Genomic DNA, 15,679 nt, shown 5'->3' on the forward strand with positions numbered 1-15,679 from the left:
CGCGATCGATGGATGCAGTCTTTTACGGGGCTCGCGTGTTTTGCATGACGCGTAGACGTATCTGCACACAATTTATAACTCCAGTTCACCAGCTTACATCACCATCGGCAACCAAGCGCTGGGCCCTTTGACCAATTCTATAGTCCGCTTTTTCTGCACGTCGAAACTTCTTCTCGCTATTATGCTGCAACTTGTCGTTCCAACATGATAGCCGGCCAGGGAGGCAAGCAAGCCCTGCGGGCCCCAGCTCCAAACTCATTCCTTGGTTGACGCACAAATTTTCAACCTGCAGCTTCAAAGTAACTGTTCAAAATGATTGCAATTGGCGGCCTGCAAATGGAGGGGACGGGGCGTGCTAGCGAGCGAAGCCCGGACAAGAGTCGCATACGTTCGCAAATTCAGCAAGCGCACCTTAAAAAAGCAATGGCCAAGGTATGTCAGAACGGAGGCAGTGGCAAAAGGGACCGAACTCGACCCCTCACATGGGCGCGGCCCTAGGACGGCAGTGTCTCGCAATAACCCTGCGCACACCGCGCTGATTTGCATATTGGTGCTGGGAAACCTCACGCATTGTAGGGCGGGAGCACAGGAAGCGGGCTCAACGTTCGACAGGGCCCCAACCTGGACGCTTCAACTGGTGCGTGAAACCCGGGGCAGGTGTGGGTGCCCGAGCCCAACAAATGGGGCTCGGAGGTGGTGAAGGGCCGCCTCCAGATGGGTCTGCCACGCCAGGACCTCTACCGGCACCGTGACGTTCACAGGGTATGGGACACGCGTTCATTCGTTAGTGACCGGGGTGGTGGGATAGCCGGGACGACAAACGGACGATGTACCGGTGCCTGGTCGAGCCAGGTTCCATGGTCCTGGCCGGGGCCGGGAGCCTGTCCTCGTTACCGAGCGGGTGCGTGTGGTTCTCTCTGGTCCCTTGAGCCCGCGCTGTCTGTTCCGTAATAAGCAGCGCGGTACCGGTAGCGCAGCGCGGCAGCAGTAGCAAGGAGAAAGCTGAAGCTGGCGGCAACTCAGGAACCGCTCAGCCACCCGCCGGGGAAGGGGGTCGAGGCAGCACGAAAGTAGAGCCTCCGTTAGGTACTAAACGGCTGAGGATGAGCGTCCAGCTCCAAGGACGTTGATATGCCCTCCGCTCCTCATGCGCAGGCACCAGTTCCATATTCGTGCCTGTCACGTTGCCCCTTTGCTGATGAACACTGGCTGCAGAGGGCACGAGCTCGGCCCGGGGATCTCCCGGCCTGGTCGAAAGCGCCTCCAACGACAACCTGAACGCCCACGCGACCAGCAGCGGCCGGTCGCCAGACCCCACCGCGAACCGGGATGGCAGCCGGCCATCAGCTGCAGCAGCGGGCATGGCGGCCACGTTCGGCGGATCGGTGCATGATGGGGCCTCAGGCGCCAACGGAGGGACAGCGAATGGGGGCCCGGGCCTTGGAAGCGCGGCGTATAAGAACAGCGTGGGCTGGGGCACGATGAAGAACAAGGGCCTGCTGGCCTCCTTGGCAGCATCGGTGAGTCCACACCCTGCGGCTTTTGTGGACGGGCCATTTTGACGCGTCCTCTACACCGTTGAAGATACCGAGACTCAAACTTGCTTGCGTCTGTTCCTTGCCCGCAACGCAGTCAAGCAAGCTGTCCCAGATAGCGGACAACATCCAGAAGGACCTGCGGAGCAAAGCCCGGGGCATAGGTGTGTGGCGTGGGTACAGTTACTGGTGCATGCGTGCAGTGTGATGCGTGCACGCCAGAGTATGACAACACGTGCTTTGGCGGCCGACACAGTTTCTGGCCCTCACCTGGTGCTGTGTAGCTCTGCTGGCAACTGAGACGCGGGCGTGGCTGCACGTCAACAAGTACGGCATGGCGCTGGCGCGGCCCGTGGACGGCAGCAAGCCACCACCCAATGACGGCGCGGACGGCGAGGTGAAAGCAAGCTGGCGCTCCATGTAAGCGAGTTGGCCCGACTGCTCTTGGGGTGCTGTGTTGGCAAGTGTGTTGGGTTTCTCACGAGCCAGCGAGTAGTCTGCTTACAACTGGCAATGATGTGACCTTTGCCGGTGCCCCTGCTGTGTAGCATCTCGCACTACCGCCAGGCGCTGTGGCTGCTGATGACTGAGTCGGACTCCTCCAACGCAGCCTATGCAGTGTCTATGCTGGTGAGTTGCTGCTCATGTATGTGTCCCGCTAGCCCAAGTCCCTCTGTCCCTATGGCGCCTGCCAGTTGCAGTATCCTAGCCCCGCAACCGCGCAGACCTGCATCACGGCCGTACAGCGCTGAGTAACATGCGATACGCGGTGCAGGTCATGGGCGCGATCCTACTTTCGACTGTCGCCTTCTGCCTCGAGACGGTGCCGGCTTACAGCGAAGATCGGAACCGGGCGGCCGACCAAACCTTCATGATCATTGAGACTGTCACTGTTCAGATCTTCGCGGCTGACTACCTGCTAAGGTATAATAGAGACGGGGCCGCATCCGGCAAAACGCCGCGCAAGGTTGCGAGTGAACAATGCTTTCATTATGGCGTGTCTAACATCCCGTCTCACTGACCGTGTGTGTGTATGTGTGCTACTTTACCGCATCCCCAAACCCGCAGGCTCATCTCCTCGCCCAACGTGTGGCAGTTCATCATCGCGCCACTCAACATCATCGACCTCGTCAGCATCGTGCCCTGGTACATCGAGAAGGGGCTGTCGGGGAGCGCGCTGCAGGTGGGCTCTGCGTCGCTTTCCCAAAGACTCATGGGGCAGTGAAATATGACTGGGGTCGAACCGCGGCCTGCGTGCATGCACGCGTGCATTTACAACCGCGTGCTGTATGGATCGCGTATGCATATCCCTTTGCGGACACCTCAACAAGTCCTGTGTCCACCTTCACTTGCAGGGCACCGCGGTGTTTCGAGTGCTGCGTCTGCTGCGCGTATTCCGAGTGCTCAAGCTGGGGGCCAGGTGGGCAGGTGTCATGGTGCCACGGTGTGGAGCTAGGCCAGCCTGCTTGGGCCGTCAGCATGCGGCGGCGGGTTGCTATGTCTGCGCACTGCCAAATTTGCTGTGAATGTGAGACAGACAGCCTGTTTGAGACTCGAACGGCCGCGCGCAGGTACCGCAAGCTGCTCATCGTTACCACCGCTTTCGCAAAGAGCTTGGACATGGTAGGCGCACAGCGGGAGTTGTTCAAAGAAACTGTCGTCGCATGGCTAGCCCCTCGCTTGGGGCCGGTACGTTTGCGTTCTATCCTCGCTGCATTCAATACTCCACCCTTTGCCATGGTGGTGCCGCGTACGTGCTCTCGCAGCTCCTGCTCATGTCGTTCTTTGTGGGCCTCATCGTGGTCGTGGCTGCCACGCTGCTGTTCTTTGCGGAGCGAGGTAGGGCACTAGATAAGGACGCGCTGGCTGCGGTCTGCTGCCAAGTGCCAGCATAAGGCTCCTTGGGTGCGTGTCCCTGCCATATGGGTGTGGCCATTTCTTGGGCCTGGAACTTGCCAGCAGACCTGCAACCAGCTTGCTGTAAGCCAAAGCTTAACTGCCTCGGGGTGTTGCGGGGGGTTGCGCAGGCGACTACGACGAGGCACTGGGCTACTACGTCCGCACACACGAGAAGTACACGCAGGCGGATGGCGACCCCATCGTGAGCCCCTTCGAGAGCATACCGTCAGGCTTCTGGTGGGTGCATCGCGAGGCTACTAGGACGGGGGCTCAGTGTGTCAGCATGTGACCATGCGTGCTCTGCCAAGAGGCTACTGCGTTGGGCACTGCGGGTTGCTTGGCGCGAACTCGGGCTTTGGCACATGTTTGCGCCTGACATACTTGCCCCCATCATGTCCCGTCAGGTGGGCCATCGTGACGCTGATGACTGTGGGCTACGGTGACGTGGTGCCGCTGAGCGTGGGCGGCCGCTTTGTGGCCTGCGCCACCATGCTGTGCGGTGAGACGGATGGCGCTGCCAGCGCTGGCGTGCAGCAGGGCTGGGGCGGGCAGGGGCTCCCCTGGGGCCAGGCGTTGCGGCGCGGTCGTGTTTCTTGGGTTCCATGCGCTCAGCTCGGCGCTGCACCAAGCCCCGCCATGCTGCGCTGCGCCTGCGTGCTGCCCTGCGTGCTGCCATGCAGGCCTGCTCGCCATCGCTCTGCCGGTGGCGGTCATCGGCACCAACTTCGCCAGCGAGTGGGAGAGCTACAAGCGGCGCCGCGGCGGCAGCGGGCAGACCACCAGCCCGCACCTGGACGAGCTGACTGAGGCGCTGGACGCACACGTCAGCACAGTGACGGACGTGGAGGACATGCTGGAGTCGGTGAGGGGGGCCGCGCAGGAAGGGGGGCAGGCGCTGCGCTCTCTGATGCATGGATGGATGGTAAACCCTGTCGGTTTGATTTGGCCCGGTCTCTAGCGCGCTGCGCCATGCCCGTCTGTCGATTGTGCTTGGATGGCCGCGGCTGGTTCCTCGCACAAGAATCCTCTTCTAGCAGTGTAGTGACGTAACCCTCCGCGTGTGCCCTGCCGGCCGCCCCTCCTCCTGGCCGGCCTCCAGGCGGTTGCCAAGCTGGCTGACATGCAGTCGGAGGTGCGGGAGCGCGGCGAGCTGCGCATCAGCGAGATGGAGGCGCTGCTGCGGCAGGTGAGGTTGGTCCACGTGGCGAGTCGCAGTTCTTGACCAGTCGACGTGTGAGGGAAAGCGGCGATGAGGGGCGCATAGCGCGGCGGCGCCAAGGCCTGCTGTCGTGCGATTGTGCCGTGTCATAACTAGGTGCGCAACCTCATTTTTATGATTGCCCGTGTGCGTTGCAGCGCGGGGCCAGCATGACCGTCAAGCAGGTGGAGGCCGTGCGCGAGGTGGTGTCGTGCCTGTGCCGCCTGGGAATGGAGCCGCAGTCGCAGCTGTTCCATCAGTACTCCATGCGGCCCCCGCACGGCAGCGGAACGGGCTCGGGCGGGATGGAGCAACAGCAGCCGAAGCAGCCGCACCAGAATGAGGTACGCGCCAAGTGGGTTAGGACGCAGCCACTGTGGACCGTGTGGCAAAGATGTGTGATCTGCGCAAGCATCATATAACCAGCGTCACTTATCTGGCGCATGCGGCCTTCAATTGCGCAGGATGGCGACGTGCTAACGGAAATGCCGAGCGCCCAGCAGCAGCAGCCAGACCTGCAATCCAAAACCTCCGGCGACCAGAACCCCAGCGTGTCGTCGCGTGTCAGCTTTGCCGTGGACGCTAGCTCTGCTGGCCGAACGGGCACTGGCGACGGCATGGACCCAAGCACTGGCGGCGTGGGCATCGGGCGGCACACCAGCGGCGTGCACGGCGCCGCGTCGTTGCGGGTGCTGCGTAGCATGAATGTGGCGGCCGTGACAGGCGCGGCCCCGCACGCCGCTGACGCCAGCGTCCGACCGAATGGCGCGGCCGCCGGTGTGGACACGGCGGCCGCGGACACGAGCGTGCGGTCGGCCGCGGGCACGGTGCCCCCAGGCGTCTACAACGGCTTGGGCGGCGTGGGTGTGCACGGCTGGAAGGACAGCGGCGCCGCGGCGGGCGCGGACCCGCGACTGCCGGAGCCCAGGGCCGCGCTTGCAAACAAAATCAAGGTGAGCGAAGCCCTTGTTTTGCGGTCACAATGTCGATGTGGTAGGGTCTGTGTCGTTCTTTCGGACGAGTTGCAGCAATCGCGTGTTTTATGTGTTGAGCAACGAAAGGTGTGTGTTACGTGTCATGTGTGGCCCGCAGGAGTGCCTGGACCTGCTGGTGGACACGCCCATGTACGAACGCATGATTGAGTGAGTGACCGGCTAGCGTACGGCAATAGCAGGGCCCGGGAGACTGGCCGCGGTCGGGTGTCGGGGCCTGGGCACCTTGGTCATATCCTGCCGAGCTGCATGGGCGCTTCACCCGACTCTTCACCTGCCGCCTCACCTGCCACCCCGTTAACGCTGCGCCGCCTGCACCGCCTGTCCGCTACGCCTGGGTAGGGAGCTGAACGAGGCACTGGCGCTGGAGGAGGAGGTGTACGGGCTGTGGTCGCAGCTGGTCAAGGTGCTGCGGGCGGTGGCGCTGCTCACGGGCGGGCTGCTGCCGGAGGAGCTGGACCTCATGCGCAGCCAGTACCGCCAGCTGGTCACGCTGGGCAAGGAGGTGAGTTACTAAGGCGGCGGGCGCGCAGCGTGGGCGTAGGATGCAGTGGATGCGATGCATACGGTACACGATGCGTGGGTAAAGGCACCGCAACCGTGCCCCTAGGTTTTATGGCGCCACCTGTGCTGCCAGTGCCCCGGGGCATGGGCCCAGTGTCCTTCATGCGCCGTCGCGCTTGCTTCCCCCCTGGACGCCGGCCTGGAACTGGAAGTCACGTTCACACAAAATCTACACCCCTCTGACACCCCGCCATCAGGCTGCGGAGCTGCACGCACGGCTGGATGTGGTGGCTGAGGACCTGGCAGACATGGACGACACCCTTGAGCGGCCTGGCTTGGACGTGGTGATGGGTGTGGTGAAGGGCCTTGCCAAGCAAAGCTCAAGCGGCGTGCGTGATGGTTCCAGCCGTAAGCTCGGCAGCCGTAACGGCCGCGCGCGTAGCGCGGGAGCGAAGGGGAGGACGGCGGCAGCGGTGGGGGTGACGGCTGATGCCGCCGATGCGGCGATGGCGTCGCGCACCTCTTCTCGAAGTGGCTCGCAGCCGCCGTCGCGGGCCGCGTCCGTGACGGCTGCGCAGCACGCGGCGGCAGCGCTTGGCGTGGATGCCGTGCAGGCAGGAGACGTACGCGGCGAGGGTCGCAGCAGCACAGGCAGCAGGGCTGGCGGCAGCCGGGATGCAACCGCGTCTGGCCTGGTCGCAGCGGCAGTGCAGCCCCCAGCCGCCGCGGCCAGCTTCCGGGTATCCTCGGCGTCTGGCCGCAACAAAGTAGCACCGGAGCCCATTGCCACTGATGCCGGCGGCACGGAAGGCCTCACACCACCAGCCCACCCTACGGTCTTCCGACTTGGCAGTGGGAGGGTGGCGCCGGCACCCCAGACGGCAGTGAGTGCAGTGCCACCAGCAGCAGGCGGCGTGCGCCCAACGTCTGCTCGCCGTGACGCTGCCGTCCCTCCTGTCGTGGAGGATGGGCATCGCAAGAGCGCTGACCTCCCGCCGTCCGCAGCGCAACACCGGCCTGGCAGCGGCGCTAGCGTGCGCAGTGGCAGCGGTGGTGTAGGTGGAGGCTGGCAGGCGGGCTCAGACGCTGGCGCTGTGGTAGCTGGCGCTCAGCCTGGGCCAGCACTTGCACGAGTGGCAGAGGATGCGATGCTGCCGGACTCGCCCTCGGGGACGGAGCCGCACCAGCCGGGACAGGACACATGAGCAAAGCGGGTTTCGCGGCTTGGGACAGCGCAAACTGATAGGGTTCATGGCAAGACGTGATGCTGTTGTGCACCGAATGGGTTAGTGCAAAATCCATTGTGCCGCGCGGAGTGTAAAAGGTGGAAGGCTTCGTGCCGCACATACCCTGCGGCACCCGGCACGTCTTGCACGGGGTGAGTAAGACTGTCCACGATGCACACCCTCCCATTTCCGATGTGGTAATATACTCCTCACCTGTAGTGCAGTCCTTCCAGATTACCGGAGCATTGCGTGAGTACTGTCGTAAAGCGTGCCGGTCAAAGCAATGCTTGTTGGTTTAGTGAATGGACCGCACAAGGACCACGCTTGTCCAAAGCGGTGTCGGCGCAAGTGACGGTACTGGTACACTGCGGTACCAGAATGGTGGCGTGAGGCATCCTTGCGGCCATGTGTAACAATTTGTTTGATTGCTAGGCCATTCTTAACCTGACAAGAGCAGGATTCTATGGAAAGGTGCTACACCAAGTCTCACTGCTGTAAGCTCACTCCTGCAACCACTGCATTGTCACTGCTGTCCAGGGCTCCTTCCGTGGCTCCCGCCCCCCTGGACGCGCACGTCCGCTTAGCTCTGCGCAGTGCCTCAGCGCAACCTTGAGCTGCTGCAACGGTGCAACCGATACTCATCGTGAGAGGTTCCTGCGTGCGTTGGTGCGTGTTGGTTGTGTACGCGGACCAGTGATTGCCGGAGTAGGCCGCGTTGCCCGCCATTCGGGGTCATTCGGGCCGGGGGCGTGTGCGCTGAAACACCATTCGACCCGATGTTCAGTTCGCCCAATATTTTACATCATACTGAACTCGTAACGCAAGCCAGGCACGTTCCTGAGACTGAGGGACAGCTGCCCGCGAGCCAGGCTCTAAACTTTAGACTAAAGGTCCCGACAAGGAACCACAGGGAGCAAGCCAAGATGCCGCAAGCATTATATCGATCAATACAGCCTATGTTTAAAACAAATAGGTGGCGCATTTGCCGAGATGACCTCGTTTACATCCTGAGCGGGCCAGACAAAGGCAAGACCGGCAAGGTGCTAGAGATCATCAAAGACACACGGACGCCGCAAGTGATCGTGGAGGGCCGGAACTTGGTGCGTGTTGCAAGCTGATGGATTTTGCGCAGAGCCTCGCGTTTGCCGCGTTCATGATGCGTGACGTTTTTGCGCTAACAGAGAAAAAAGAAGGTGAAGACAGGCACTGGGCCGGATGACTTCTTTGTCGTGACGATGGAGGTGCGTCTGGGCCTCCTGCAACCCCTGGCGCAGTCCCGCGCGGCCGCAACCCCGGGCGCAGTCGTAGTCCCCAAGGCCTGCGTCCAGCGGACAATCACCCTGTGTAACACCCACCCTTCCATGGGCGTTGCCTGCAGGCGCCCCTCCACTACAGCCAGGTGCAGCTGGTGGACCCCCAGACCGGCAAGCCCATGCGCGTCATCTTCGCGTACACAGCAGATGGGACCAAGGTGCGCGCAATGGTTAACGCAGGGCTCGCGCCGGAGACGCAGGGTAGAGCCCACGAATGCGTGCGTCTCATCTGGCCCTAGCCATGCCATGTGTCACGCTGCAGGTGCGGTCACGCAAGGTGCCCAACCCCTCCACGGCGGACATCATTGCCACGCCTTCAGAGGAGGACCCGGACCCGCGCGTGGGGCTGAGTGAGTCTCGGGTTGGCGCACAGCGCACACGCATGCACACACAATGTGATCCACGTAGCGTAGGCCCTCGTCCTGTCAGCAGCCTCTGTATCGGAGCCTGGCTGAGTGCCCATGCACGTGTACGGCACTAAGCCAGCGCCCGCCTGCGTGCGCCGTGCCCACCGCAGCGGGCCCCAAGGACACGTCCGCGTCGCTGGCGCGCCAGGCCACCTACACGCCCAGCGCCGGTTTCCCGTTTCGTGTGCGCAACCTGGAGCGCATATGGGCGGAGCTGCAGCCAGACGCCGACCCACACGGTCGGGACGAGGAGGGCGGAGCCAGCACGAGCGGCCGCGGGGCTGAGGGCGGGAGGAGCGGCGCGCGCGTAATCGACGTGGAGGTGGCGCTGCGATCCGCAGGTGGCGAGGGAGCGAGGGCCACTGGAACGGGAGGCGCCGCGGCCTCTGCTTCGGCGGCGGCGGCGGCGGCGGAGCCACCGGGTGGCGGCGTGCGGGCGCACAGCACGTGTAGCGACGCGCGCGCCGGGCTGAAGGAGCTCGAGGGGGCAGAAGATCTGTTGGAGCGGCTGCGGAGCGGACGGAGGCTGGGTGCGGCGGTGGCGGTGCGGCTGCCAATGGGGACTGGCTTCGCGGCCTCTGGGTTGCTATGCTCGAGTCGGTTGGGGATCTGGGCGCAGTGAGCTATGGGTGCGCCTGAGCAAGATACGGTGATGGAGCTGCCGGAATGACCAGCGTGGGCCGTGGGTGAGAGCAGTTCCGTAGCCCTGCCTTGCAAGGTGGTAAGCACCAACTAGGTGTGTGCACTCTTCCGCAGCGGATGTGTGCCGGAGTTCGTGGAGCAGTACAAGTAGCAGGATCTGGGAAGACGGATGGTGGGGGATTGCAGTGACAAGATACCAGCGACCTCGCGACAGTCAATTGTCCATGGACGCGCGAGGCCGCTTCTTGCTCCGGCTGATTTCTCCCAGCTCATGGGCGCTGTCTGAAAGTGTGCCACGGGTTAGTGCGGCCTGCATGCCGCGGATTTATGCACCCAAACGGATGACCCTCTGAAGGTTTGAACTCGCTGTCAACAATTCAAGTTGGGTGAGATTGGAACAGGTGTGCGTACAATGGGGAAGCAAGGGCATTGCGAAGTGCAACCTAGGACAGCGGTGGCTAGCTCTTGACTACGCGCTACATGGCTATGCAGCGCTGTCAGACCACAGCGAGTGTAATGTGGCGGATTAAGGGGCTTTAATAGCGCGTCCGGCAAGTCCACAGGTGCATACAGCCTTCAGTGGCACTCAACCAGGAGCCAACTGCTCGCATTCATGGCAATGCTGCTGAGCGATGCATGGCCTGCAGCATTACGCCATTGCAGTGCAGCGGCGGCGGCGTGGGGCCTCAGGTGACGCGCTCTGGCCAGGCTCCAACTAACTGGCGTGCACAGCAGCTGGACTGATACTCCGCAGTCGGTGTCCCCATCGGCTGCCCCTATAAATGCTGCTGCTTGCAAGTGATTGGTACCGAATCTTACGGGTCCTTCTCGGCTGCAATGCGGGGCCCAGCGGTGGTGGTGTACATCACAGAACAGCAGAAGTGATGAGTTCCTGTGTGCACCACAAGGCAGCGCGCCCACCGCTGCACAGTAATGATGTCACGTCTCTCCATCCTCTTTTTTACACGCCTTCACGCGCTCCGCCACATATCAAAATCCAATGGCACAGCACACTGCCGGGGCTTGCTCATGGCCTCACACGCAGGTGAACGCCTGCGCCTCTGAGCACTTGGACTCACCAGTCCCCTACAGGCAACGGGTTGAGCCACATCCTTCTCGCGCTTCCGCACTCGCCCGCCTTAACGCCACCCCATCCGATAAGTCCGACATTGCGAGGCCCAACTGATTTCAACGCGGCCTTGCAACGAATATGGTCATGCCTTCCACGCATTCTACGTGTGGGGCCTTTACCAGTGACCAGTCCCATGAGGATGGGGAGCAGGACTTGACTCATCCAGTTGCCGGTCCACAGGCACGTTCCTCGCAGCTATTCAACAAGCAACACCCCAGGCCGGCTGCGACCTTCCAAGCACTTCTTTATTCATGTGCAAGCACACACAGCCCAACTTGACAGCTCTGCCGTGCATCCTATTCAGGCCGTGTGCGACGGCAACAATTAAACACCCGGCACCAGCCGCACAACCGCACCGTGCATGTACGCCCCGATTTCCTGCCCCGCTCAATGGCCGTCACTGGCCCACTGGCTGAAAACGCACAGTCACCGTGAGTGGTGACACAGCGCAAAAGAAATCATATATGGAGCAAGCATGTCCTGCCCTGCCGCCGCCAAATCCGACAAGCAATGCATGGCAACAACCGATTTGTCGCGCGGACCTGTTCATGGCAACTATGCTGTCCTAAAATCCTTTATTTGCATCATTTCCATACCTGCAGTGTACAGCCATCGAGGTTACGCGCACCAACTCACCAGTGGCAACTACGTCGTATTAGTCACGCATTCGTTCGTCCACACCCGTCTCCGCCACCTGCTCTTGCAGCCGAACACGATGGCCGGGACCCCAGACCGAACCCTAAGGCTTCTCAAGCCACCATTGCACCTCTATCAATCCCCGCCGACGATTAAATCATAGGCAAGCATATCATTAATACGCGCAGCGCGATCCCATGAGCCCGCCTCATTCACACCCCAGTGGGGGACACTCGACGCCATTCATGCGGCGGCCCTGCACCGGTCATGGCCACTCGTCGCTGCAAGCATCCCCTGGCCGGTACCTTCTAAAACGCACATAGGCACATCCAGCCACAGCCAAGCTGTGCCCCTGCCGAGCAGCGACCGCGCAAACATCCCAGACACAGCGGTCAGCCGGCGCTGCGCTGCATGCATTATTAATGACAATTCTGTGCGTTCAATCCGGCAACCTTAGCAATACGGTAGTGTTGTGTCGTCTGCAAGCCAGCAAATTCCATCCGTTCAAACGCAAGCTCGTGGCACCCTGCTTACTCCACCACTGTTACCCGACGTGATGGGTTCGAACTTGGTGCAATGCCCATCGGGTCCGGACTACATTTGCGTCCACCGGAATGTCGCTCTATCTGCACACACATGCTCCGTGCAGCCTGTGATTATTCGCAAATGTTATTCTCTGACGGGCCCATACTGGATTCCAACCGGGCCACCCATGGTGCGTGCAGGTACGGACCTGGTCTTGGTCCGTCCCTCCGCCCTTGCGCATGACGGTCTGCCAGGACGGCCAGTCCGCCAGTCCGCCTATGTTACGTGCGCTTAGCACATGACGGGGCACATCAGGTCCAGACCGGCCGGCAGCGTAGGCGCCACCAGGCTCTTGGGCCCGGCCGGCTCGGTCTTGAGGATGTTGAAGCGCAGGAACTTGGACTCGCGGCCCATGGTCGCCTGCAATCGCAAGGCGGCGGCATGACACGGCGTGCAGCGCCAAGAGCGCCATCAGCATCAGACAGGCGCACACGGCTGCCCTTGAAATGGCAGTGTACCCGATACCTCGAGGCTCGAGCCCAGGGGCGCGGGAGTGTATCAGCAGCCGTGCTAGCTCCATCCCAACGCCGTGGATTAGGCTATGGCCACACACATGATCGCACTTGGGCGTTGAGTCTGTCCCTTACGAACGCAAGACTAATGACGCCACCACTGCAACCGGCCCGCACCTGCGTGTCCTCGGTGATCCACGCCGCCGCCATCATTAGGTCGAAGCCGTGCTTGGCCACAAGCCGGTGCCGTGCGTTCACCACGGCTGACATGGCCACGAAAATCGCGTCTGCACCCGCCGCCTTCATTACGGCCTGCGTGGGGGCCAAATGAGACGCACACACCAACAAAAAAATGAGCAGGCAATCCAAGACAGATCTGAGTCAGGCGGTCTTGCCCGGGGGGCAACACACCTCCCGTGCGGCCCGTTGTGTACCACCTCTGTCCCAGTGCATGTTACGCACCTGGCCACGGTCCAGCATGACCGCAATGATGGCTGCGAGCACACCGTTTAAAAACATACCGGCAGTGTTAAAACATTGACGACTTTTGGGGACAACATAATAACGCAGTGCACTTTGACCTGCTGGGGGACACCAGCCGACAGAGAGGATGTGGAATTGCGCACCTGACGCCATCTTGTGCACGTCGCTGCCGCGCGCCACGTTCAGCACCGTCTCGTCCGCCGTCTTGAGCGGCTCCTGCAGCTGCGCCACCGGAAACACCAGGAACGCCAGCCGCAGCGGGTCCGGCCGCTCCGTGGAGTCGTTGCTGCAGCGGACAGAGCATTAGGGCAGCGGCAGCTAAAGCACAGGCGCATGCAGGCAGCGGGCTTTCCTGCAGCCCTTGTAAGCCCGCTTAGCACGCACAGCAGCAACACGGACAGGGCCCAGGCCGACGCCACATTACGCATCCCGGCTTGTTTAAGCGACGCCTACCGGTGGAAGGGCAGGAAGGTGACCTCGGCGCCTTCAGGCCCAGTCTCCTTGGCGTACTGCCTCGCCACCGCAATCGCCTTCACCGCCTGATTCAGGCTGTCGTAGGCGCAGCCGTACGGCGGCGGCCCCGAGCGCAGCGCCGTCACAAGCGCCGTCACGCCGCGAGACAGGATCTTGTCGATCGCGCCCGCCGCGTCCTTCACCACCGTGGTCGCCTGCAAGAAATCAGGGTCAGCCAAGCAAACCCAGCTCAGGGCATTAGCATCGTCACAAGAAGCCGCGCCCAAAAGCAGTAAAACGCTATGGTCATAGAGTCACAGCGCACACAAGCGCGACGCGAGAGGTAGCATGCAGCGCAGGCAGCCAGCTCCAGCATCGACCCGTGTGACCTTCTGGCGTCAAGCGCGTGTCTGCATCCCCTTTCACGTCCTCAACTCACCACCCTTCCTATCCCGCGCAGGCCATCCACGCAAGCGGCCAACCCAGCCACACGCCACCTGGCCTAGCAGCACGCACCGCACCTTGATAGTGACTGAGTTCTGGTCGCGCAGCGAGCGCCGCGACGATGTCAGCGAGTGCGTACACGATGCGTGCGATGCCTGGGGCGACAGCGACGAGAGCGGGTGCGGCGCTGCCGGCAGCACACAGGAGGTACCTCGGCTGGCGCGTAGCACGGCGTTGAAAGGGCTACTGCTCTCAGCCTCCGCCACCGGCGCGGTGGCGGCCGGCTGCAGCGCAGACGCGGGGACTATGGCCACAGTCCGGCCCGCCTGCGCGTGCGCGTGGCGGTGGCTGGGGTGCCCAGGCGTGGGCATGTGCGCCGTCCGCGCCGAGAGCTGCTGGAATGCCGTCCCAGCGTCCGATGGTCCGCGGGCGCTGCAGGCCTTGCTGGGGTCGCCGCCATGCGTGGCGGCGGAAACGGAGGCTGAACCGCAGGGTCCCGACGAGAAAATCATGGAGGAGTCCCCCGAGCATGCCGACGAGTCGTCTTGCTGCAGGTAGGAGACCGGGTGCGCTGCGGCCGCGGCCACCGCCGCAGCGGCCGCCGCAGCGTCTGCGTCAAAGACGCACGTGCTGGAGTGCGCGAAGTCCTCATCGTCCACAACCTCAACGTCTGCAACGTGCACGAGGCTCCCGCTTGGCCCAACAGCGCTGTCATCTGCGGTCCGCATCTGTGCTGCAATGAACGGCACCAAAGTGAGGCCAGCCGCCGTCTCCGTTAGCATGCTCAGCGGCTCAGACGCCAGCGCGCCAGCGTCTGCCTCGAAAACTGACGCCTCCGTGACAGCGGGGTCGGCTTCAGGCCTGTGTGCGTGGGCGTCGGACCCAGGTGCAGACCGTCAGGTGGGCTGGTGGGTGACCGAGGGGTCACAATAATGAGTTTTGTGGGGTGGTAGACGAGACCGTGATGACGAACAGCTTCCTGAGCTGCCTCTGGCCCCTGGACACGTGCTACTGGCTGCGCAAGAGGTAGGACCAGTGTCGCAAGACCTCCGTTCTACCAGCATGCAGCTTTCTCAGAATTCCGTGCACAGCAGACTAAGACTGTGCGCTGGTACCTTGATTTTAGAGTTGAAACGGATTCAAGTTACGGACGAACACCCTCCGGCTCCAGAACGAGCCGGACTGAAAACCAATTCGGTAGGAATTCGGACAGGAAAACCTTCCGCCGACTAGCTCGCGCAGCCGACATGATTGACCAATTAAATTTTGCATAGTATGTTATAGATGCTTACCAAGCCGGCCCCGTCACCAGTCCCGTCCGCGAGGAAGCTTGCGGCAGAGCACCAGGCGCGGCCGCCTGAGGGCCAGAGCGTGAACTAGTCGAGGTGCTTGTAGCACTGGAGCGCACGGCCTGAGGATGCGCCGGCGCGCGCGGCTGGTTCACCGTGCGTGGACCTCCGAAGGGGCCGGCGGGCATGTCGCGGAGCTCTGACAGCGTCACTGTATCAGCATTCAGGCCCCACCCAACAGGTGGGTAAGAGCGCTCGGTTTGCAGCTGTGCCTTTGGGGGAATGCTAAATGTCAGAACCAAGGAACCAAGAAAAGGTAGCAACCTGTGTGTAATCAGGCAGTGTGCACTGTGTTCGCCTGTCACGATAAGAGCGCGGAGCAAAAAATCGGGCATTCATCAGACCCAGCGACTGCATGGGCGAATTTTTGTGAAGAAAGGCAGCCAATCCTCCCAAACGTCGCGGTAGTATTAAAATAAACGGAGAAGC

At 62.2% G+C, this 15,679-nt stretch overlaps 3 protein-coding genes across 3 annotated transcripts; 2 read left to right on the forward strand and 1 right to left on the reverse strand.

The window, feature by feature from the left end:
• Window positions 1–99: 99 nt before the first annotated feature.
• CHLRE_07g330400v5 (uncharacterized protein) lies at window positions 100–7,864 on the forward strand. Its single transcript, XM_001690576.3, has 20 exons — window positions 100–432; window positions 577–637; window positions 1,216–1,520; window positions 1,633–1,699; window positions 1,820–1,955; window positions 2,084–2,165; window positions 2,311–2,459; window positions 2,604–2,718; window positions 2,891–2,955; window positions 3,107–3,158; window positions 3,302–3,374; window positions 3,563–3,671; window positions 3,839–3,933; window positions 4,115–4,296; window positions 4,534–4,620; window positions 4,791–4,976; window positions 5,097–5,585; window positions 5,725–5,774; window positions 5,967–6,129; window positions 6,386–7,864. Exons 1-20 carry the CDS (start codon window positions 424–426, stop codon window positions 7,331–7,333), a joined length of 3,423 nt encoding a protein of 1,140 aa, XP_001690628.2. The 5' UTR covers window positions 100–423; the 3' UTR covers window positions 7,334–7,864.
• A 305-nt stretch (window positions 7,865–8,169) lies between these two features.
• Window positions 8,170–10,261, forward strand: CHLRE_07g330450v5 (uncharacterized protein). Its single transcript, XM_043064178.1, has 5 exons — window positions 8,170–8,454; window positions 8,536–8,595; window positions 8,733–8,825; window positions 8,930–9,017; window positions 9,185–10,261. Exons 1-5 carry the CDS (start codon window positions 8,278–8,280, stop codon window positions 9,694–9,696), a joined length of 930 nt encoding a protein of 309 aa, XP_042922746.1. The 5' UTR covers window positions 8,170–8,277; the 3' UTR covers window positions 9,697–10,261.
• Window positions 10,262–10,665: 404 nt separating this feature from the next.
• On the reverse strand, window positions 10,666–15,579 carry CHLRE_07g330500v5 (uncharacterized protein). Its single transcript, XM_001690385.2, has 7 exons — window positions 15,194–15,579; window positions 13,979–14,762; window positions 13,458–13,672; window positions 13,148–13,290; window positions 12,984–13,015; window positions 12,699–12,833; window positions 10,666–12,429 (listed from the first exon to the last, which is right to left on the reverse strand). The coding sequence occupies exons 1-7, from the start codon at window positions 15,376–15,378 to the stop codon at window positions 12,301–12,303; spliced, it is 1,623 nt and encodes a 540-aa protein (XP_001690437.1). The 5' UTR covers window positions 15,379–15,579; the 3' UTR covers window positions 10,666–12,300.
• Between the last annotated feature and the right edge of the window lie 100 nt (window positions 15,580–15,679).

The sequence above is a fragment of the Chlamydomonas reinhardtii genome, chromosome 7 (assembly GCF_000002595.2).
Source record: "Chlamydomonas reinhardtii strain CC-503 cw92 mt+ chromosome 7, whole genome shotgun sequence".
Classification (NCBI taxonomy): Eukaryota; Viridiplantae; Chlorophyta; class Chlorophyceae; order Chlamydomonadales; family Chlamydomonadaceae; genus Chlamydomonas; species Chlamydomonas reinhardtii.

Excerpts from the sequence above, each read along its gene's own strand:
- CHLRE_07g330400v5 (XM_001690576.3), top strand. Across the intron at positions 3,375-3,562 it reads GCTGTTCTTTGCGGAGCGAG|GCGACTACGACGAGGCACTG; the intron begins GTAGGGCACTAG and ends GGGGTTGCGCAG. Across the intron at positions 5,775-5,966 it reads ATGTACGAACGCATGATTGA|GGAGCTGAACGAGGCACTGG; the intron begins GTGAGTGACCGG and ends ACGCCTGGGTAG.
- CHLRE_07g330500v5 (XM_001690385.2), bottom strand. The coding sequence starts at position 15,378 with ATGCCCGCCGGCCCCTTCGGAGGTCCACGCACGGTGAACCAGCCGCGC. Across the intron at positions 13,291-13,457 it reads ACCTTCCTGCCCTTCCACCG|CAACGACTCCACGGAGCGGC; the intron begins GTAGGCGTCGCT and ends TGTCCGCTGCAG. Across the intron at positions 12,834-12,983 it reads TCATGCTGGACCGTGGCCAG|GCCGTAATGAAGGCGGCGGG; the intron begins GTGCGTAACATG and ends GCCCCCACGCAG.
- CHLRE_07g330450v5 (XM_043064178.1), top strand. The coding sequence starts at position 8,278 with ATGCCGCAAGCATTATATCGATCAATACAGCCTATGTTTAAAACAAAT. Across the intron at positions 8,596-8,732 it reads TCTTTGTCGTGACGATGGAG|GCGCCCCTCCACTACAGCCA; the intron begins GTGCGTCTGGGC and ends CGTTGCCTGCAG. Across the intron at positions 9,018-9,184 it reads GGACCCGCGCGTGGGGCTGA|CGGGCCCCAAGGACACGTCC; the intron begins GTGAGTCTCGGG and ends TGCCCACCGCAG.